This window comes from Anser brachyrhynchus (genome assembly GCF_964034855.1).
Source record: "Anser brachyrhynchus genome assembly, chromosome: 1".
Taxonomy (NCBI): domain Eukaryota; kingdom Metazoa; phylum Chordata; class Aves; order Anseriformes; family Anatidae; genus Anser; species Anser brachyrhynchus.
The window spans coordinates 89,619,132-89,642,363 of record NC_137694.1 but is presented as its reverse complement, the minus strand read 5'-3'; the positions used below and the strand labels follow the sequence as shown (position 1 = coordinate 89,642,363).

The 23,232-nt window shown below is 39.6% G+C and overlaps 1 protein-coding gene across 9 annotated transcripts in view; it reads left to right on the top strand.

The window, feature by feature from the left end:
• The window catches only part of EPHA6 (EPH receptor A6), a 568,875-nt gene that overhangs the window by 49,097 nt on the left and 496,546 nt on the right, over positions 1-23,232 (top strand). For 8 of the 9 annotated variants that reach the window (XR_013952651.1, XR_013952652.1, XM_080597215.1 and 5 more), the window contains exon 1: positions 741-1,488. The exons of the other annotated variant lie outside the window; for it this stretch is intronic. Coding sequence is in view for 6 of the 8 variants with exons in the window: in XM_080597215.1 (XP_080453341.1) it covers positions 1,386-1,488 (103 nt within the window). In the remaining 2 variants the exon portion in view is untranslated. Of the gene's footprint in view, positions 1-740; positions 1,489-23,232 lie in introns of those variants that run through there. 9 annotated transcript variants of the gene reach the window in all.

Genomic DNA, 23,232 nt, shown 5'->3' with positions numbered 1-23,232 from the left:
TCCCTGCTGCGAGTCCTGCACACCAGGCAGCAGGTGAGTAGCAGCAAGCAGCTCTGCTCGGGGCAGATACTCTCACCTAAGTCACCTGGGCCTCCTGTCTGAGTCAGCATCCCCAGCACTATTATCTGAGTTAGGGGGAAAGAAGAGAGTTAATATTGGGGGTGCAGCTGGGGGTGCCACCACACGGACGTGTGCTCCCTTGGGGCAGCTCCGAGAGGCAGCCTCCAGCTAGCCCGCGGCCGGGGGGGTCTCCACTGTCCCCTGTGACGCCTGCACTCTGCAGCCCCCACTCGCAGACCCGCTCGGCGCCGAGGCCGGGCATTTTTTTTTATTTTTTTTTTTTGCCTTGTCGACTAACCCCCTCTAGCGCCGAGCCGGCCGCATGCGACCCGTGGGCTGCCGGCAGCGGCGAGGCGAGGGGGCGCCTCCTCTCCTCCTCTCCCCTCACACACACACACGCACAGGGCTCCCGCTCCCCTCAGGAGGGCGGCTGAGGAGGGGCCGCCGCCGCTCCAGCGGCTCCCCCCACCGCTGTTTGGCTGCCGGGGGGCCGCGCTGGCCTCCCGGGGACCCGGCAGCCGCCGGGCCGGGCCGGGCCGGGCCGGGCCGGGCTGCGCTAGGCTGGGCGCAGCGGGGCCGCCCCGCCATCGCTCGGCGGGCGGCGGGGGAGCAGTGGCGCCCCAAAAACCGCGGCGAGGCGCAGCGAGAGAGAGCGGCAGAGCCGCCCCGCTCTCTGATCGCCCCTCCGCCAAGGCAGCCGGAGACGGGGGGAGAGAGGCACAGAGGGAGCCGGGGCACGGCGGCGGAGCGGCCGGAGATGCCGCCGCGCAACTTGCGCTGATGCCCCGGGGAGCGTGAGGAGGCGGCCGGCCCCTCTGCTCTGCTCTCCTCTCCTCTCCCCTCCCCGCCCACGGCGGCGGGGCAGGACCCTCCGCCATGGCAAACTGAAGCCCCTCGTCGCTGCGTCCGGCCGGGGATGCGGGGCCCCGCGCGGCGGGGACGGCGGAGGGGGCAGCCGAGGACGGAGCCGCCGAGGACGGAGCCGCCGAAGGAGCCTCTGCGGGGCTGAGGGCGCCGGGAGGAGCGGTGCGCGACCCCCGCCGCCGCCGCCTCGAAGTTGCCGGGGTTCGCTCTCTCCCTGCCGCCGGGGCTCTCCCGGTAACCGGAGCTCTCCCGGCGCCGCCGCCCCCCTCGGCAGGGCGGCACGGGGGCTGCCGGCACCGCCGCCCGCCGCCGTGCCCCGGGACCCCGCCGGTGGATGCGCCGGAGCCAGGCGGGGCGGCGGGCGGTCGGGGGCCCCCCCCGGCGTCCCCCGCTGGCCTGAAGGAGGACGGGGAGGGAGCCTCGGCGGGCCGAGGACGAGGGGAGCCCGGCGGGGACCAGCCATGGGGTGTCGTGAGGCGAGGGGGCTGCTCTGGAGACTCGGCCTCTTCCTCCCCCTGATGACTGCGCGCCCCGCCGACGGCGGCCACGGAGCTGCCAACCAAGGTGAGGGGCGCCGGGGGGCCCGCGGACAACTTCCCGAGGGGGGCGGCGGGACGGGGGGGGTCTTCCCGGAGGGAAGCGGGGGGCTCTGCCACTCCGGGGGGCTCCGCCGGACCCGCGGGGGGCTCCGGCCGAGCGGCTCAGCTTGCCCCGGCCGCGAAGTTTCCTCCCGCTGACAGGGAGCGGTAGCGTTTGTAGATGTGAAATGGGGTTTTCTAGGGTCCGCGCGACTCCTGCCGGGAGCGAAGCGCCCTCCGAGCGGGTCTGGGGGAGCTTAACGCCCGTTAAAGGAGGTTGCGGCTCGTCCGCTGCTCAGGGATGCGTGGCTGCCCTCAGCACCTCAGCTCTACGGGCTGCCGTCCGACGGCCCGAAAAAATCCCCTGTAAAGTCTTTGGCACAGGTGCATGCTCCTCAGGTCCTCCCGAAGACGGTAGTTTAATTGCCCAGGTTGTCACGTTGCTTGTGTTGAAGGAAAACGCCCGTGGCTTAAAAAATGAATCACCCTACTTAGAGAAGTAAAAATAAGGCTGCATAGCACATTCAGACGGTATCAAATTTTGTTAGAACCAGGGGAAAAAAAAACCACACGATAACTGATTGTGAAACATCGTCTTATATGTTCTGAACATCTGGATAGAGAGAGCAGAGTGTTTCCTTAATTGCTTATTTAATGCACATCTCTCTACTTAGTTGTGGAGAATGTAGGATGCATCTCTTCCTAAATTCAGTCTTTTTTTTTTTTTTTGCACAATTTAGCTTTCCTGATATAGCATTTTAGTCTGATGTGAGTAAAAATATGGGAGCTGGAGGGCAGCTCTAAACGTTGCTTCTGGCAGAAATTATTGTACCTGTTACTGTTGAAAGGAGTGCTGAAAATGACTATTGTGGAAAGTAATGAGAAAACAAACTGTTTTTAGTTGTGGAGCACTACCAAATGTGTAGCTCGTATATTTTCACACTTCTGTTTTACAGTCTGTTTTCAGTGTTCATTGTACGTACATGGGTAAGAGTAAAAAGAGAGAATAAAATATCGGGAAAGTAGGAAAATGTGATAGTTCGGCCACAAATACCTTGAAGAATCAGTCAGACGTGGCATGGACATTCCAAGTGATATTATTCCTTTGCCTCTTCTATACTGAATGTGATGTATAATTTCAGCTTGCAGTTGGATAGCATATAGTCAGATCAGTGCTGTGTTACAGTTTGCCCTTACTCGTGTCTTAGAAGACATCAGATTTTCACAGCAGCACAACACAGTTTTCCTTTTATGTCCCTCTCATTAGCGCATGCTAATGCCTGCTACATTACTGCAAGGCCTAACAAGACACACAAATGCTGTCCGAAAAAAATCTATTCACGTGTGTTATAGAATAACCATGACACATTCTATGCATCAAAGGTAAAGAATTTGTATTAAGTAGCGCAAGTTAGATTAGGGCATTTTAAAGTAAGTTTCTAAACTGGTATCTGATATTCCTGGGATTAAATTAGTGATAGTTAAATAATGTTTCAAAAACTAGTTAAAAATGGGGAAAAGTTACCAAAAGAGCTTAGCCCAAAGAAAAGGCTTTCAAGGATAAAGTGTGTTTTTTGTTTTTGATGTTGACGTAACTTTTCTCAACATGTTTGGGTAATGAGGTATTGGCTGCATATAGTGCTGATGAATTTCCTAACTTCTGAGTTAACTTCTCTTTCTGCAGTTCGATACAAAACTCCTAATAAAAGGAGGAACTTCTAATATCTTTGGTATTGCCAGTGTACCATGGAAATCAAATGATTAATCTAACTCATCCAAACACATGTGAAATTAAAATTTACTGGATTAATACAGGTGATTCAGAACACCCACACCACCCGAATAATAAAATGTTAGCCAAAAAAGTCTACTTTTAACGATGATTTTCTCTAAAAACAGGAATTGAATAAAAGAAAATGAGTAGAATTAAGCAGTTGCATATTGTGTAAACACTTAAATGGATAAGTTTAAAGTACTAGTTACTTATGTTTGGAATCCCAGCTACAATTTTTTTTTTAAATCTCATGTAGTTGGCTGAGAAAAAAAAAATCTCTTATATTTTCGTAAGGTGATATTTCAGAGTATACATCTTGGAAGCACGGTTGCAATACTTGTTGGTTTTTCATTAATTATCATAATAATTATAACTTAGCTTTACTATCTAAAATATTTGGTCTTCTATTTTGTATTTACAAGCATATCAGCATTAATGCAAACTTGCAAAGGAATGTTTTTATTGGGTTGTTTGATTGGGGAAAAATGTGGAAGGGGAATACGTTTATTAATCCAGCTTGGTAACCAGAGAGCCCTTCCTCTTCATCCTTAATGGTGAATTTTCTGTTATTAAAGAGGGATTTTCAGAGAATTAATATACTCCAGTCTTATAAATTACTGTTATTATGTTGGGATTTATCTTTTTGTTTGCTTTCCTCAAACAGAAGGATGTTTTTATATAGTTCCAAGACTCTTAGGTTGTCTTTCTTCACCCCGTAAATCAATGCATGGCGCCTTACAGTATCTGTAGCTAGGCAGACAGAAACAATACTATTGACAGAGAAGTGAACTTACTCTTTCATCCTAATGGAGTGGTAAGTTCAAAAACAAGTTATGACTGTGCCAAGAGCTAGATTTTACAGCTAAGAAAAACCCTGTAGGTAGGCAAGGCCATGAAGCTGCGTAGGACATGTATCACTGCGGTCTGAAATTGAATTGCTTGAAATATAAACCTCAGTTAATAGTGTCGGTTGGGTGCTTGCACGTTCATCTAAATTTTAGTTAGTTGACCATGACATCTAGTTACAAATAAGTTGCGTTATTGTACAAGATTTCACCCTGTGTTGTAGGTTTGTTTTCTGCTTGCCAAAACACATTGAATTGAGCAACTACTCTCAATCCTAAAGATACAGATAAGAGCATCTATACCGTGAACATTGTATAAAACATGAGTTTTTGAGATAGAGGTAGCATCAGTTAATGGTTTAACAGTATCCAGCACTAAGCATCCATGTATGTTTCCACGTACACATAAACCAGAAAGGATTTTTATACACTGGCTGCTTGCAAACTGTAACTGCTATTATCTGTCACCAGACCATCAATTTCTGAAGTAAACTGTAGGACTTACAGAGCTGATCATGTTTCATGGCTATCGGTGAACTGTAAAAGGAAGTTGTGTGCTTTCTCAGTTACCAGGTGTCACTATATCTTCCTAGACTTATGTTAGTTTTTTGTTTGTTTGTTTATATGCTTCCTTCTGAAAGGCATACTTATTTATTTTCTTCATCCTGCAAAAGAAAAAATAATAAGGTATGAAATAATGTCAACTGCCATTTTGAAAATTCATATAGCCTCTATTTTCGCAATGATTATGCTTGATGTAAATTGGGTAGCTCAAAGTACGTAAATAAAACCTTTTGATTCTCATATTAAATCTGAGACAGATTACTAATGACCTTGCGTTCTTCATCAGTTCAAAGATGTTGTATTTATTCAGATATTTATTTTTACATAAGAGCAATCTGTCACAGATAAGTGGTCTTTCTTAATACAGCATTCCGAATTTTCCTGTTATAATAAGGAGACCAGGACTGAGTGTAGAGGCTGAACTTCCCTCTAAAGACATGGAATCATAGAATAGAATCATAAAATGCTTTACTCCTAGAGGATCTCTCTTACATTGAGAAATGTAGGTACTAAGAAGAAGGCTGTGCTGACGCTTGTATTGTACTCATCCTGTTGGATTCTGCTATTCAGTTGTCCAGCTGGTATTTGTGAACATTTATATCCTTAGATGAAAATGAGAAAATTAAATAAAACCATTGCAGTAAAAATGTTATTCTCTTTTACATCTGTAGAGAAAGTGATGAGCAGAATCATATTTTTGCCTCAAGCTGTTCAGAATTTTTTTAAAAAATATTTCTACCCATTTATCTTACAACCCTATAGACTTCATTGGTAAGGATGACTTTGGAACCTCTACAGGTGTAGAGATACATGAAACAACTTTTTATCCAAGAGCCTAGATTTGAGTGCCATAAATACCTGAGATGAACTGGTTGGATGTTGATGCCTCATGATATAGTCCTGGTTTTGTATTTGGCAATGCTGAGTGCTGTTTGGATATTTTGTTATTTTGTTTTGGACAAACGAGAATGATTGGTATGGAAATGTTTGTGTTTTTTTTTTTTTAAAAAAAAAAAAAAACAACGTATAGCTTAACCACCTATAAGTTAAGACCTTATGTTCTTCTGTAGTTCTGTTCTTCTGTGGTTCTCATGCAATTTGGGGTGTGAAAACACCTCAGAGGAACTAAAGTATTTTTAGAAGTATAGAACTTGGCCCTGTTGAGAAAGAAGGCAAGTCAAAAATTAAGCTAAATGGTAGAGGAATTATGGAAGTATAAACTGAAGAGAACAGTTGAGCAGCGAGCGGTGTTTTCTCCATCTCTCATGATTTATTCAGAGAGATCATGTTTTCAGTTTCACCTGGCATCTTGCTTTTGTTGGGAAACAAGGCTGCACAGTTCCTAGACATCATCTGGACCCAAGCACAGGGCTGGTGACTGTCCTGTGTGTCTACTGTTCTGGGTTGCTTTTCAAAGGCTTTGCTGCTGGCTTTTCTCAAACTGAAATTTCTCAAAAATTTCTTCTGACTGTATTTACCAAATTCCTTAATTCCCTAATTCATTTGGTAACAGCTGAACGTTCAGTATCTGAACAAATTTCAATTCAGTTAGTTACTTTAATAGCTCTGATTATAAGCAGACGCTTTGTGAACAACAGATATTTGGCCAAGTTCAATAATGGTTTTTTATTTGTACATTTGACAGTTAAGTATTAAAGTAATACCTGTCGGGTTTCCTTTTCTCATATTTCCCTGCTCGTTCCACTTCATGGATGTACTGAATTAAGAAAAGTAAGAAATGAATTAAGAAAGGAAAAAGATCATTAGTTTCTAGCAGATATTTCTGCTTTTCTTTCAGTCAGAAAATTGGGCTCTACGGTGGTCTGGGAAGGATTCTGCTTAAAGTCAGTAAAGAAACAAGAATTTAAACGTGTAATACTCTTTATTTGAATAACAATTCTTGGTCTGTGTTTAGGTAGATTTATTAGAGGCTGATAGAGTTGGTTTTTTCCCCTTCAGAGAAGTGGTTTTATTAATTCTGAGTTGACTGAATTCCAGACAGTCTTTGAAGGCGTCTACTGTTTGCTGACAGGTTCTCCAAGAAGAGTAATACCAGATTAATGAGGACTAGATACACAGCTGCTCCTCATAGGTCAGTGCAGCTCTCTATTGGATAGCGCAGGTAAAGCTTATGATAAAAGCACTAACATAAGCAAAGCGATCCAGAGTGAACGTTTTAATATAGAGTTGCATTAACTGCATTTGTGATACAGCATTTCCTCATTCCAGCAGGTTTTTGCAATTATAGAAGTTTTAGCCTAGCATAAAATCAGTGCTGTGTCACTTCTGTAAGAAGGATGGGCAGCAGGCACCATCTGTAACAAACTACTGTGAAGGTACATACAGAGAATGAGGACATAGTTAAAGGTGTATTTACTGGGAGTTCTACTGTCTCAATCCATTTAATGGCTTCTGCACCTAGGACAAAAGGGGAAAGGTCACATATAGCAAACAGTATCATTGATGCATGTAATGAGTGATTTGTCTTGGCTGGGGACCCTTGGTTAGAGTGCACTTGCTGCTGCGATTTGTATTCTCTGGCTGCTGGTTGCTTTTCAGTTTAAAATAAAGGAATAAAAGAGCAAATTAGAAAACATTCTGTAAAATAATGCATGAGCATTTTAATCTTGGGGGAAGCAATTATCTTTGAAATTTCCCAGACCAGTTTTCCCAGTGCTGGTTTAAAATCAAATTTTGTAGAAAATTTTCTGCTAAAATTTCAAATTTTATAATCCAAATTTATTTTAGATATATTAGAGAGAAAAAAAGAAAAAAAAAAAAGACAAAAAAAAGAGACCTAGACATTCCTTAGTCATGCTTTTTAGGCATTCTTTGTATAGTGTTTTCATTCTCTGTGGCTAGAAATTGATAGCATGGAAAGCGTTTGGATGAAGAATTCGTATTTCAGAACATAGTCTGAATTCAGCAGTATCTGCTAAACAAAGTGGGACCTTATAAAATTGTGTAGTTCTGTCTGACTGCTGAAGATCCTTGAAGGGGAAAGTAAGGGAAATGTAAAACCTTTGTCTCTGTTAGATTGTTTTTATTTGCATTACTGAAATTGTTAAGTGCTTACATGCTAGAATGATACAGTAGGAACAACCACTCGGAGGATTATGTTAGATTTAATCATTGAGTTTAGTGGACCTTATTTCTTGAAAGAACATTTAATTAGGTAAATGTGAATACTGTTAATATTTTAAAATGAAGAAACATGATGCAATGTATGACACACATGAGCTTCTCTACCAAACTTGTACTTGGACTGTTGTCAGATGTGATAGAAACCTAAACCCTGTTGCTGCTGAGACAACAGTAAGAATGTTTCCTCTGATTTGGGCATATGAGAAAGGCATCATTAAATTAAATATTTCCAGACCAGAATTTTAGAAAATAAGTAGCTTTATTCCTTAATTCAAGAAGTATACAGAAAAATCTCATGCTAAGTGTAAGGATTGGCCATTATAAAATAGTATATATTGGAAGTAGTTATTTTCAAAGGAAGAAGGGTGATTGTATATACTGAACAAAGAAGAGAGAGGTATTGTATAAAGACTGCTTCTGAAGAAATCTAGGATTGCAAAATCAAGGAAGTGAAATGGTATTCCATGCCACGTTAATGGTTCCTCTTGCTGAAGCTGAGTGTAATGATGTTATCTTATACTTCATTTTTCTATAGACTGTCTAAAGCTAAAGGGTATCTTGGTTTGTGTAGAAAAATGGCTGGAAGGAGTCAACATTTCTTGTTGCTGTTGTTTAATATGTGGCCCTGTGCAAACATGCTGCATGCAGAGTTCTTTTTCTAGTATCAAATCTCTTTAAAACTCATGTGTGTGTGTCCCATATTCCTTTCAGTCACTGAATTAAGAGTTAGAGGCTAAAGCTTTTATCTTAGGTGAGCAGTTTTGTGACACCCACTTCACATTCCAAGGAATTAGTTTTATACATGCTCTGAAAAAAGCTACTGTTGACTACTCAGAGAGCTATGTTTCTGGAGCTCAGACATATCTTCTGCCAAATTGGGTAAAAGGAAGATGAGACACTTTCACTGATCAGCTCTACACTTTGTGTTCTGTGATATACCCACGATCGGACAGAAAAGTGGTGGCAGAGAGAGATATAACACCTTGGTTTTCACTGTACTCTTCAGCTAAATTCATTGTATTTTCCTTCCTGTACATAACTAAGTTCTTTGCTTGGAAAAATGTGTTCCTATTTTACAAATTTGTTTATCAAAACACAATTTGTCAAAATATTGAATGCAGATGAAGTGAATTTGTATTAGAAATTAAAGATCTGAAACTTTTCTTTCATTTTGTGCACCTGGTCTCTTAACAGCCTTCTTGAAGGCAAGGCCCCAGCCCCACAGCAGAGGCCTCATCCAGCTGGCCCCTGTTTGACTCCCACAGTCTTAGGAACCAGCTCTCTTTGATGTAGACTGTGAGTCATAGTGACTACTTCAGTTCTGGCTTTTCCTAACTTTAAAGTGTGGAACTTGCTAATCCCATCAGTGTAAAAATGTAGTTAATATGAAATTTCCTTTCTGATTGCAATTTTTACATTTTGAAAAGTTCTTTATTCTTTCGCTCTTCACAGATCATTCACGTAGAATGTTGGTTTATTTAGACTGACAGTGTAATCATCTACTAAATGATGTGAATTACTTAAGGGAAGAGAGATGCCATCTTCCATGGCATTAGAGGGTAACGAAGACATGCACCTTGCCAGTAGATGGTGTTAAACAGCAAAGGGATTTTGAAGAAAAATAGGTTCGTTTACAGGTTACACAACAGAGTTGTCTTCATTAGTTTGCCTAAGAGCTCTAATGGTTATTACCTCCCATTCTGTAGCTGTTTGTATCTTCACTTGTTCTTCTCCTTCTCTTTTTACCTTTCTTAACCGTACTCTTCTTCTGGATGGCTTCTATTCATCAGTGCCTGCAGTTTCCTTTTATTTCATTCTTCCATTCCTCATCTTGTTGCCTTTGACTTGGGATGTTTGTCTCCCATATTCCTCTACTCTCTCTGACGTCTGTCAGGATGAAAGTACAGCTGAAAGCTTTATGTACTTGTTGATGTGGCAACCAGGAGATAAAAGGAGAGGACTGTCTTGCACACCCTCGGTATCTTAGGTTGGAATTAGTGTGAAGTAACTAGGTTGGAATAAGCTTCCTTCTTTGCTCTGTGGTTAACAGTATCAGCCCAGTCAAATTGGTATGTAGTCTGTTAAGGATGAAATGCACTAATGCACTATAGGCTTTGGCAGAACCAAAATTTCAACTTACTGTAATGAACGAGTTCAGCTTGGGTAAATGTGAACTTACAGCAAAGGACATCAGTGAATTGCTATCAAGATGCTCCGAATGACAGATATGCTAGTGTTCATTAATTAAATATTCAAAACACATTTTCCCTTGTCTTTCTCCTGGAAATGTTTGAGCAGTTTTATTAGAAATGTTTTTGCAGAAGACCATTTCAGACATAGAATTCAACATAAAATATTTCAGAGTGAATATTTTAATTTTCAAAATGTTTAAAAGGAAAACTGTGCTGTAAGATGAAAGACTTAGGTAACCTGAACCATAGCAATAGTTAGAATGGAGGTCACACTTGTAGCTAATTTCTCATTTTTTCCCCTTCTCGTGGCATACCTGTTTTTGCCACAGTACATCAAAAGTTACAGTAATGTTTAGCCTATTCATTTCACTTACGATCATTTTCCTTACTAATTTAGTAACAAGTAGTTTTCATTTTAAGTAATGTCCTGAAGCCCTAGCATTAGCAGGTTTCCATCATATTAAAGAAAATCAGGAAATTATTTTTAATAGCTATAGTCTGATAGATGTATCTTATACTTGAAAGACGTGCCTTAAGAAATAAAAGCTGATTGAAATGGTGCCACAGAAAAGAAAATCAATAATAGATTAGGCTTGATTAGATGTTGACATTTAGAACTGCACATAGAGAATGTTAAAATTTACTGACAACAGACAGTCTTGTTCCTGATTTGCATTTCTACCTCCATTCTTGTTTCAGATGTATCATGATATATACGTTGTAAAGGTTAATGACGAGATGATGATAAAATTACCATATAGCTCATCTGATTGTTCAGGCTCTAGCCTGGAGGGCTGAATGTTTTCTAATCTAGTTTGTCTTTTGTGAAACCTAATTCTATTTATTTATTTATTGTTATATGAAATTCTGAATTGCTTGAATGTTTAGGTTAGTCTAAAATAATTTATGAAGTGATTTTCCTTTCTACCTTGCTCCATACACTTGTTTGGAGGAACAAATTTCTTTTGTATCTCTACTTGAAGAGTATTTTGTTTTAAAACCCATTTTTACAGTTTGAGAAGATCACTTCTATGTCAGCAGAGTACGTCCTCAGAAAATCTGCAGATGATGCAAAACTGGGAGGAGAAGCTGTTAGGCCAGGGGGTCATGCTGCTATCCAGAGGGACCTTCACAGGCTGGAGAGATGGACTGCCAGGAACCTCATGAAATTTAGCAGGGAGAAGTGCAAAGTTCTGCACCTGGGGAATACAGTCCTAGCCACCCAGCTGGAAAGCAGCTCTGCAGAAAAGGAACTGGAAGTCCTGGTGTACATCACATTGAACACAAGCCAGCAATGTGCCTTTGCTGCAAAAGCAGCTGACGGTGTCCTGGGCTTCATTAGGCAAAGTACTGCCAGCAGGTGGCAGGAGGTGATCCTTCCCATCTCCTCAGCACTGGTGAGGCCACGACTGGAGCATTGGGTCCAGTTTTGGGCCTACCAGATTAAGGGAAACATTGAGCTACTGGAAGGAGTCCAGCAAAGGGCCACAAAGATGGTGAAGGGACTGGAGCACCTCTCCTATGAGGAGAGGCCAGGAGATCTGGGACTGCTCAACCTGGAGGAAAGGAGGCTCAGCGGGGGTCTTGTCTATGTGCATAAAAACCTGAAGGGAGGGTGCAAAGAGGACAGAGCCTGGCTCTTTTCAGCGGCGCCCAGTGCATTGGTGAAAATAAAGCTGTGAATAATCAGTCTTCTCCCAGATATTTCTGGACTACAGTACATTTTGTAGGATCAGTTCAAGAGGGGTCAGTTTGGACCTAATTGTGCTAGGCACTATTAAAGCATATAGATTCAAAAGAAGCAAGCTTGTGTGTCAATGAAAGGCACTGTGTCTTTCTTAAAGGGAGGTATAGGAAAGGACAGCTGGACCATTCCAGAGCAGAAAACCAAGACCAAAACTAGGGAGACGATAATCACATAAGTAATTTATGTTCTATATATTCATGTTATTGCTGTAAGGCAATACCCCCAGAAAAAAAAGCAAAAGCTTCTAGGTCAACTGTGACTGAAGAAGGTATCAGAAGGCACACAATAAGGAATAGGAATTTTATAATGTCCAGTGTACTGTAATGATTCCAATTCGAAGTTGGTGACAAAAATTAAATACACGTACAAGTAGGCTTTGATAAATTTTAACTTCCAAGTATTGTGAGACAAAGGCAGAACTGTAGCCCAAAATAGATTTCTTTTTATATATTTTGTTTTGCAAAATGTGGTAATGTTTTCAAACTTTTCCATCTAGCTATAGATAAAACAAAGAAACAAGCAAAACAATTTTCTCAGGTAATAGCCCACTACAGATGCTGGGCTTTGACAAAATCAAAAAGTGTTGACATCCCATGACTTGGGTTTTGATTGTAGTAATACAGATTCTGGTCCTTTTCTTTGGTTTCTGTCCATAGCTGTTGGTATTATTTCTGGGTTATTTGGATAAAAGAGGAATGTGTTGTTCTATCTAATTATCTATTTCATAAACCTTGGGGACTAATAAAAAGTTCTTTTGGGAACCTTGTTGAGATGTGGGTCCCAAACATCTTCTTTACTTGCATGTATAGCTTGGAACAGGAATTGTCAATGTATTGCATGGGCAAACAATTTACATTAATGCATCAGCTTCTGGTGAATTTAATAACCATGTACATCAGTGTTGGCAGAATCAGACTATTTCATTTATGTAAGGGACTCTATGAAGCTCCCATTGGATAACCTGAAATTCCAGAAGTAGGAATGAAAGAAAAAATCCCCAAGTAGCAAAATATTTTGACAGCAGAAAAAAAAAAAAAAAGAAAAAGAAAAAAGAAACAAAAAAGCATACTCTGTCTGTTTGCAAATGAGAATGACTGAATGCAGTTCCAGATGACTCACTTCGACCAATGTAAGGGTACACTGTAGTTCAAAGGTGCAATGTTTGGTTTGTGTGAAAGGGGTAAAGGAAAATGGTGGAACTGGATTTGCTGCATCACATAGCTCAGATCTAAGTACCAGACATTTACCAGACAGTGCTGGTGTTATGGGAGGGAATGGTACCAATATCGAAGTGTATCAAAGCACTATCAAAGGCTAGAAATGGAAGAGAAAGATGGAGGAGAAGAATTGTCTGTACTGGGTTATTGCATTTAAGCGGGAGCATGTTATTTTTTTTTGTTTGTTTTTTTTCTTCCCCTTTCCATTTTAGGAATTCCGTTTTGCCTTTGAAATGTTAAAAATTGGTTGAAATTAATACTGAAGTTGGGTGAAGTGTTCTGATATGCTGTATAATGAAAAACCTCTTTGTGGGTGACAAGTTTGTGTGTCTTGCTCATCTTCTCAATTAAGAACCAATTGCTACCACCTGACCAGAAGAGAATTTCCTACCTTTCCAGATCAGATGAGACTGCCAAAACAGTTTGTAGTCGGAGACTTTTTACTTCACTGTAGCATGTAATATATTTTAAAGGACTTAAAAAAAAAAAAAAAAGTCCAGCTATTGGCAGGCTCTTCATAATCACTGTTAGTTAAAGGTCTTTTTAGTTAAGGGATGTAAGATGTATTTTTTTATGATGTATTTCAAAAAGGAAAAAAGTTGGTCAGTTATTATTCAAGCTGTGCAAGGAGAGATTGAAGAACTGTTCTTTTTTTTTTCTTTCACTAATGTATTTTAACTTTTATCTGTGATCATGAATGCTGGACTCTCTGACCTAAGAGATTACTTCTTTTCTGATATCCAGCACTCTCATGTCCAAATGAGATGTGATTACACCAAATTCAGTGAATACATTGTCCAAATGACCTGATTCTTTGAGCTGCTAGGTACTAGCTCAGGTTGACCTCACAATTTGCTTTCAATGCTTGGGTTTCAGGGCCAATACCATATGGAACATGTTTAAAGGTTTCTGATCTGGTTAAAACTAAAGGAAAACTCTGGAAAAGGTTTAAGATACGATCTTGATATGGAATGCTTTATGAATATAGTAAAACTTGTTGATGAGTGTCACGGAGGTAGTGTTCCTTGAGCAGAGGTAAACGTATTTATGCAGCTGTAAGGAATATAGGGGTGATTTTCATTGCAGTAAAGTGATATAACACATTACTAAAGCTCCTAAAGTAGCAGTGGGCTGTCCTTTTTCAACTAATGAGATGGAAGAGTGCATTTTTGATAAGAGAGAGGAAAAGAAAATAGGAAGGAGGAAGAGATTAAAAATCACACTTTTGTGACTCTCTCTAACATGAATATTTCAACTTACAAAATTTTGTGTTTAGTTTGGAACAAAAAAAATCATAACTTTAATAATATGTCATCTGCGGGTGTAAGCATGCAGGTTTGTAGAATCAAGCAAGTTCAAGCTCTTTTTAAAAGTATGTTCTAAGGAGGAAAAAAAAAAAAAAAAAAAAGCTTTTATTCCAGTGTAGGGTGGGGAAGAAATGTCATGAACTTGAGTCCATTGATTCCATTTTTATTGCTCAAAACTGCTACAGTTCATAAAATTCAGTTTTACAGGCTATTAGTCCATAATGTGGGTTATGTCCTTTGGAGACTTATGTTAAAGATAAATGTAGTAGTTCAGGAAGATCTATATTGTAGTTCTGTGAAGAGGGTTCAAGAATTATTTAAGTGCTTGTTACTGTGTTCCAAAAGGAAATGGGGCGAGAGGGGAGAGGTTGTCATCAGCCTTGAAAGTAGGAAAGGAAATCAGCAATGGAAGAGTCAGTTTATCATTCAGCAAGTGGCTTCATTTCCTTGGAGGTGGGGGAAAAAAATTGCTGTAACGTTACTGGCATTGAAAGTTTATTTTTTTTAATTGTTCTTGACAGAGAAAATAGTATTTGCATTAGTGATACGTGCTAAGACTGCTTACACTCAGCATGGAGTGGCTCTGTTGACTGTAACTGGAACACAGGGTTGGAAAGGAGGACTGTTACCACAATCAAATGCCTCATATCATTCTATAGAAAGAATTGATTAGTTTTCATCTTAAGTCTAGTTTGTTATCTTCCCTGATTGCCCCCATTGGAGTGTTGTTTAGTACTTCACTACTGTGATATTGGTGTGTATTTATAAGCCACATTTGCTAGTAGTCAGTGCTTACTCATTTATTCCTATGCTAGCACTGTTAACAGTTACTGTTGCTTTTGCCTGTTCTTCTTCCTTTTTAAACTCATTCTTTCCTGAGCAAAGGTGCCCAGAACTCTGTGTGGCTTTCTGGGCTTGATTTTACTAGTACTTTGTGCAATAGTAGTATTTCTATACCTGGCACTTTCTGTGATAGAATTTGTCTCCTTTTTTTCTGCATTATTTGACTGGGCCTTGCTTGTCTTGTTGCCAGCTAATATGTTTGCCACTAAGCTCGTGATTCATTAAAAAAATTATAATATTTTTAGCTCACTTTGGATTGTCTTACTATTTGTATTTAATGTCCTCCCTTTTTTATTATGCCAGATACAAGGAATAATTCCTTCTGTCCCCATAGGTCCCCACATAGTGTTCCAGCCTTCAGCTGCATTGACTCAACTCTCTCTCAACTTTCCCATGAAAAAGTTTCATTAGAACAAACCTACTTTGGCCAAGGACATTACTTATATGTTAAATAAGATCGGTCTCATGACTAATCTTTGAGGAATTGCACAGTTAAATACTATCTGTCTCAGATTATGCCTTTTATGTACCTCCTCACCTCTTTTGCTCTCTGTTTAAAGCAGCTAAAAACGCTTTTACAGCTTGTTTCGGTTTCCTAACTCAGATTTATTTCTGACATTTATGCAACAGAATGTACATAATAAGCTAGAACATTCACTACTAAAATGGTGTTGCCACACAAATAGTAATTTAATAATATCTTGGCTATAAAAACACAAATCATATTTCATAATTTTTGTAGTTTCAAAACACTTTTTGGTTTGCATAATTCTGAAATAAGCCTGAAAAAATTACTGCATTCTCAAAGTCAAATTGAATGAAATTACACTCAAATTCAGCTGTAATTTTACCTTAATGCATTATAATTCAGATGTCAGCTTTTTCTTCCATAATTTGATTCTTCTTGGCTATTAGGATCGCTCAGTACTTACTCTGTTTTATTGCTCTTAGATGAAATAAATTAAACTGTATAGCAATATAAAAGATAATATTCATTGTTATAAATTTGGCATTTACATGAATGAAACATCATAAACTCCCCCTTCATCTGTTTTAAATTAAGTATGAGATTTAAATCACTTATTCTGATTGAGAGCAAGCACAGGAAATGAAGGGACTGTAGACAATCAAAAAAGTAAACTGAGATTCTGATCAAGTCATTCATTATTGTTGGTGGGAAACAACGTTAAGCAATAATTGATTGCATTCATGTAGACAGTAGAGAAACCTGCCATGAGATAGTATATTTATAGTCTGAGACTGATTTTGAACATGTGGAAAACTGAGAGCAATGAGTTTTTGAACTTCTCAGATAATGTGGTAGCTAGCTCTTGTAAGAGAAGACCTTAGGTAGGTATGTGTTTATGAAATATATGTAAATCTATATATAGATTTATATAATCTATAATATAATCTAGATATAAATCTGTACTCAATTTCAGATATAATATCCCTTTATCTTTTTTTTTAACTTGTGTTCCAAGTATATACCTAATTTTCATCCTAATGTATTTCATTTCAACACTGATTCTCTCCATCTAATTTCTGATTTAATGCTGGTTATAATCTCACCCTTTTTTATAGGTAGAGAAAAAAATACATGTAGGTAAGTAACAAAATATTTTTGGCCTGAAACTGTTCTTAGATTCAACTGCCTTCAATTATCCTGTGTTAGCTCTACTGATGATACTATGTTTATTCCAGAATTACTCTATCATTACTGAACGTGAAACCTTGTTTCTTGTAGACAGGCTTTTATCATGCAGTCTCAAATGAGAAGGGAAAGACAGCTTCAGTTGTCTTAGTTTTAGTATGTCCTGTGAATTGCCATATTTTGAAAGACTGTGATTTAAATTTTAGACAAATCCGTTATGGATGATATATTCAGGATTTTAGATATAGTTCTGATGACAAGTTGCCTTAGTGAAAGCAAATATTTGCAAAACCTGTTAGCTGCCTCCCCTTTCCAACTTTTACATCACTCCTGATGTGCAAAGAATAATAAATATGTTTCTTTTTAACAGAGCCAATGTTTATGATCTTCCTGCACAGCCCAGCTATCCATTAACACTTTTCAATGCATTGGAGACTGTGTAACACTCTCCAATCCACATTTTCCTACAACCCCAGTTCTGTTGTGTATTATTATTTTGCTATTCAACATAATTCATTTTCATTTTTCCTTCCCATCAAGCCTTCCTATAGAAATGTTTGTCTTTAGGCTAGCCATTTCTCCCTCAGATTCCTCTATATATCTTTGGGCACTCTTAAGTCCATTGTATGTCCTTTTAGCCCCGTCAATTCACATTATGCTCCTGCAAAGTTCATTGTCTGACTGCTGTCGTCCACCCACTCAATCCAATCTCATTCTCTGTGGGTGTCATCAGTCTGTTGGTCCTTAACCACCTTCATCAAACTTCTGTTCCCACAATATTCATCGTTCATGGGGTCTTCTCTTAACTGTCAAATCCACTCACTGTGCCTTTGGATAAAAATGTCTGTCCTTCACAAACTGACCTTCAGTTGTTAGGGTTTGTTGCTCTGGGTGGCCCTTGGCCTTTCCACTAACAACTGATTTTCTGTCTTTCCCTTGTACTTGTTCCTCCTTGCTAGTTTGGTGTTTGTGTCTTTTGCAGATAACACCATACTCCATTTCTCCAGCTTTACTTCCAAACCCATTGTAGTCCCAATTAGACTCTGACTGACTGTGCAGGTAGAGATGCTACGCTTTAAAATCAGGGACCTTTTGTTGGCAAAGCACAGCCATTGAATCATCTGCTCTGTAAGACTTCCATGACACCTAAAAAGGTGAGGTAAATCCAGGGGTAGGTGGCAGGGTCACACTAGCTGATTCATTTCCCATCTCTCTCTTTTTTTTTCTTTTTTCTTTTTTTGTGACTTTTAAGCAAGCATGTAGCCATGCTGTGGTGAGTTTCTTTTCTAGAAAACTAGAATAGTAATACATACAGTTTTGGAAGGCTTCATTCATAGTACTTAACATGCTATGTTGATGATCTTCTGTGTAAGTTACTCTGCAGTACAGTTTTCTCCGTGCTTTAATTATGTCTGGTAAAATCTTTAGTCAAAGACGAAAACAAAACATTTCTGTGGAACTGCATATGTTAGGACCTTAAACAAGGGGTCAGTGTAAGTTAAAGTGCATTCTTCATATGCTTTTCAAAGTATTTACATACAAAGAACTTTATTGGGAAGAAGTGCAGGGGCAGTAGTAGTTTTTCAGGCTTGGTCTTTGTTATGTTGGTAAAAAGTATATCATGCTAGTTCATAGACAAATATACTGGATTCATAGATATACTGGATGGCCCTCCAAGGTAAGGTTGAGGTAATGTAGTCCTCAGTTAGGAGCAAAGAAGAATTTTGAAATTATTCCCTGTTTTTCCATTAAGAGTAACACATCTCCACAGTCATGGTGCTGTTTATACCCTTCTCTCATTTTCTGGGCTCAAACATTTCAGACAGAATGGCTAAAGAGAAGAAAAGAAGTTTCCAAGAGAAATGATATAAAGCAGATTTTAATTCAAACATTAAGTTTGTGATAATCATTCAAATATAAGAGTTCCCATATTGTGAAGTTACAATGTGGATGTAGTATTATATAGTCTATATTTTGCATTGCCTTCAAAGTCCCTTGGCAGCACTCCAGCAATCTGCAATGACAAGCCTTGGAAGCAGTGCTTTGAACTAAGCCGGTTGAAGAGCACTACCGCATTTCCGGCAGCAGTGATGCAGCGCTGTACCTGCCAAATTGTTGTGCCCCAGATGTGTTCATTTCAGGTCAATGGAAGTCTCACAAATTCCTTCCATGTTTGTGTGTGTTACACACGGCTACCCCTTGGTACAAAACAGACTATTTTCAGCCTTAGCAGAAGTGACTGTTTTTACATTGCACAGTTTTAGCAGTCAGTTTGTTTGCTTTTATTATTTTTTATAAAAGTATTATACTGTTAGGTTACAACATTTTTTCTGATGCTTAATTTTAAAGAGCCACGGACTAGGAAAAGATGTACTGAAAAATGTTCCCTGCATCATATTCAAATCAACTCTTGCACTGTAGAAAATTCAAAGAAATTTCTGAAGTAAGACAGAAAAGCAGAGTCTTTTTACTTTCTATTCTTGATGTGATATCAGAAAAGAGTTTACTTTCTCCAATTTGGTTACCACGTAGTCACAAAAGGGAAAAAAAAAAAAAAAGGATTGTAACTATATACTGATGAATATGAGACTACTTATTCAACAGGACAGGCATACCAGTTTACTACATGAACAATGGCGTTCTCAGATCTATTTTATGCTCTTCAGTTATCTTTGGAATCTTAATCTGAATGTATGTGCTTTAAAAGTATATCACTCAAAGCTTGAAGTCTGTATGTAGTAGAGATGAGCACTTCCATGCCATCCAATCTTTTCAAGCAATTTGATTTTTGGTTAGATAGTCAAAATTTATTTACTGTCAAGTAAATGACAGGATGCTGTATATTTATTTGTTGATAACATTGCAAGTATTGCAAACCTGATTATTTTGTAAAAACAATTGAGCTTTCATGCTGATGTTCCACCATAAGTAAGAGACCAAGAATTTCAAAGCTACCAATTATTAGCATGTACTTTAGTTTGACAGCCTGACCTAGCACCTGGAAAATGTTCATGCTGTGAAAGCTTGGTGCTTGACACCATAAATTATAAATGAAGAGCTGGTATAAAAAGTGACAGACTAACTCAGAGAAAGAGAGAATTACAAAGCTGAAAAACATTAAACTGACTGGCTGTGCGGATATTTAATCAAAGGAGATAGAAAGCATTTTATCATCATGAATATAAACCTGGGATATCTCTGGGAGTATTTGTCATGAGTGGAACAACTCTTCTTTCTAATAAGTTTTATTTACTTTGGTATATTTTGAACGTCTGAATTAAAATAATAATATTTAATAGTCAACTGTTAACCTCATGATTTCCAAGTTGCATTTGAGTTCCTTTCTGGAAGTTTGTTTTTTTTTTTTTTTCACCGTTCTAGACTTCTAGACTCTTTCTGTATGTCGTGTACAACCCAGCCTTAAGGCCAACTATAGTAAACCTTTTACTTCCAAAGTGGGTGACTTACTAAGCAAATGAGATGCCACTTCAGAATTCAAAGGAGGCAAATTGATCATTTTACTTGAGAGCACTGACACCTTTGAAAGTCTTGACTGCTTCTGCTCTCATATATGCCCACAGCTTGTGGCTCTACTGATAACTTGCCTTAACCGCTGACAGCTAAAACCATTACTAAACACATCACCTTTAACAAGCTGAAAAAAATACAAATGTGGGCTTGATAGCCCTCCCCAATCCTTTGTATTTCTCTCGTTTTCTCAGGTCAGTAGGGAGGTTAGGGAGCATGTCCTTGTACTTGAGTATGAATACTAATTTCATCAGGCTTATAGCATTGCTATAGATCTGCAGTGGATTATGTTAACATCCTGTCTCTTCTGGAGGCTCATTTGTATGATTTGTGAATAAAATCTGGGTGGTAGTTCAAACTGCATCAACGCAACATATGGGGATTAAACTCCATATGGGTGGATATGCTTTTTCACCCTCTGTGCCACTTCATGGAGACATTCTTAGCTTTCAAGAGCAGGCCAGTCGAGTACTGAAGCAAATGGCTGGAGATGGATCTGCCATTTACGAGCTGTATGAGCTCTTTGCTTTCTGTACCGTAGCTTTTCTGTCTGCAAAATAGGCATGACTCCTATCTCATTCTGTGACATAAAAATACTGACTGAATGTAGGTAAACTCTTATTTAACAGCCTAGACTTAAGAAGTTAAGCTGAACTACAGAAGTAGTAGAAGACAGAGGGTGGTAAAGAGCCTTCAGCTTTAGGGGACAGATCTGTGCCACCGCTTATCCTCCTGAGACCAATTCTACATCTTGTGGCCACAGAAATGTCCGCCTGCTTGTCTCACGGCTCTTCTTCCCACATCTGATTTTCATGTAGGTCACAGCTTCAGACTCCTGGTTCCTGGTTTCAGCTGTGTCTGAAGCAGCATGCTCTGCAGCTGCGGCAATATGCACTCTCAAGCACCAGGCCAGAAAGCCTGGAGCGGGCCCTTATCTCAGTTCAAGTGTTAGAGATGCTCCCAACAGTTCTTCATGGAGCTGTGCTGCGAGTCAAGCATGAGCTCTCTTGAGTTGCTTCAGTCTTTGTACCTCTCCTAACATCTTCCTGGTTTATTCCTCAGAGGGACCAAACAGCTTATTTTTTATCATGGTTATTAAGTAACTACTTGAGTAAGCAGTGGCCATCTATCTTCCCATTCCCCGTCTGTCACTATGAGCTGTTCTCTTCCAAACTTCTTCCTTTAAAAGGAAAAGGTCTGTACTGGTTTTGATTCTCACTCCACTTGAAAAGAAACAGGTCACCTGGTTGAAGGTATCTCTGTGTCAATCTCTCCGGCTTTGCATGGGACAAAGGGAACAAACCCTTGCTATACAATTTTATGCTTTACTAATAGAGGGGCTAGGTCTTTGGATCAGTGCAGTGGGAGAAAGAATGGGTGAATAATATAATAACAGTATCATAATAATTCTAATATTGTTTCTAATAAGGTGGGTTTGATTATTCCTATCAACTCCCATGGGAAGTTTCTGTACCACTTGAACAGAGGAAATCCCAAGAAATGTAGAGTATAAGAATAATAGCTACAGAAGCATTAACTTCATAACTAGTCTGACTGACAGTTCCATATACATTTTGCTATATTTTTCTGAAACCTTTTGTGTATCCTTTTCACTTATGGATTGTTGTCATGTAGCCTTTTTGTTTGTTTTATCACCACTTGAAAAAAAGTTAGTATAGTAAAAGTCATAAAAGCAAATGCATGGGAGAATGCAGAACAAAAAAGGTTAACAGTAAAGTGGAGAATATTAAATTTAGCATCATGACTCCACAAACCAAGTCACAGTCTAGTAGGATTGGCTTCAACACGCAAGTCATTTGTACTTTACCAGTGCAAGGAAAGAAAAATCCATTTGTCTGAATTTCACTTGTTTCTAATTTCCCTAATGAAGATACAGTCAGGTTAATAAACATAGCTGACAAAACTGTCAGGTGTTCATGTTCATTAAGGAAAATCTGCCCAGTAATCTACTGTTGACATGAACATGATGGTGAATTGAATATCAATTAGCTTTTTCAAGTCAGAATGAAAATTATTACATAGGGCAGCTAGGCTCTTATCATAATTTTGTGACTCCTGTTTTTATTAGGGTTAGCTCCTGACTTCTTTGTATCTCACACGTGAAATGAAAAGCTTAGGAAAATAATACAGGTATGTGACATAACACCATGTCTGGTATTATTTTCTGGACCTGTGACCTGCATTAATTTATCTCACATCATTTTGCCATGAATCCCTCCTGAAAAGAAATGCCTTAGAAATGAAAGCTGAGTCAATGCTTAAGATCACGCTGTTTCCCTGGTATCTGAAAAGTCTTTCTTCCCATCTTACACCTTGTGCAGAGTCCAGTAAAGTACAACAGTCTGCTTCTACCAGCCAAGACTTACTCTTCAATTCTGTGTTCGCTGCCTGTCCTGCGGGGCTGACAGTGCAGCACTCAGCCCCTACTGATGCGTTACAAATATAGGAATTAGTCCCTTCTGGCTGGTCTGTGGACTTGAGAACCTCCTCCTGTCTTATTCCCCTGTTCAGCAGTGCAGTGTTCAACTAAATCACTTTGAAATCACTTTGACGCTGTGCTCCTGGGAAAAATCTGTATTATAGGCTAGGAGGGAGAGGATATTACCTATTCTGTCTCTATTTCACAGTTACCTGAGGAAAAGTTGGGGGTTCATCTGTTTCTGAAGTAAACTAATTTTTTTCTAAATGTGAATATGCTTTCTCTTTACCTCAGTAATTTTATTTTTTCTTGTGCTTGTGGATAGGAGTCATGTCAGAGAAGCCAGAATGTATGTTAGACCTCAAAACAGATGTTTACAGTTGTCTTAGGGCAAAACAGCTTGTGAAGCAGTAAAATAACGTAGTTAAGATTTAACTGTGTATAATATGGGTTTGTAACTATTATCCCCCCAAAA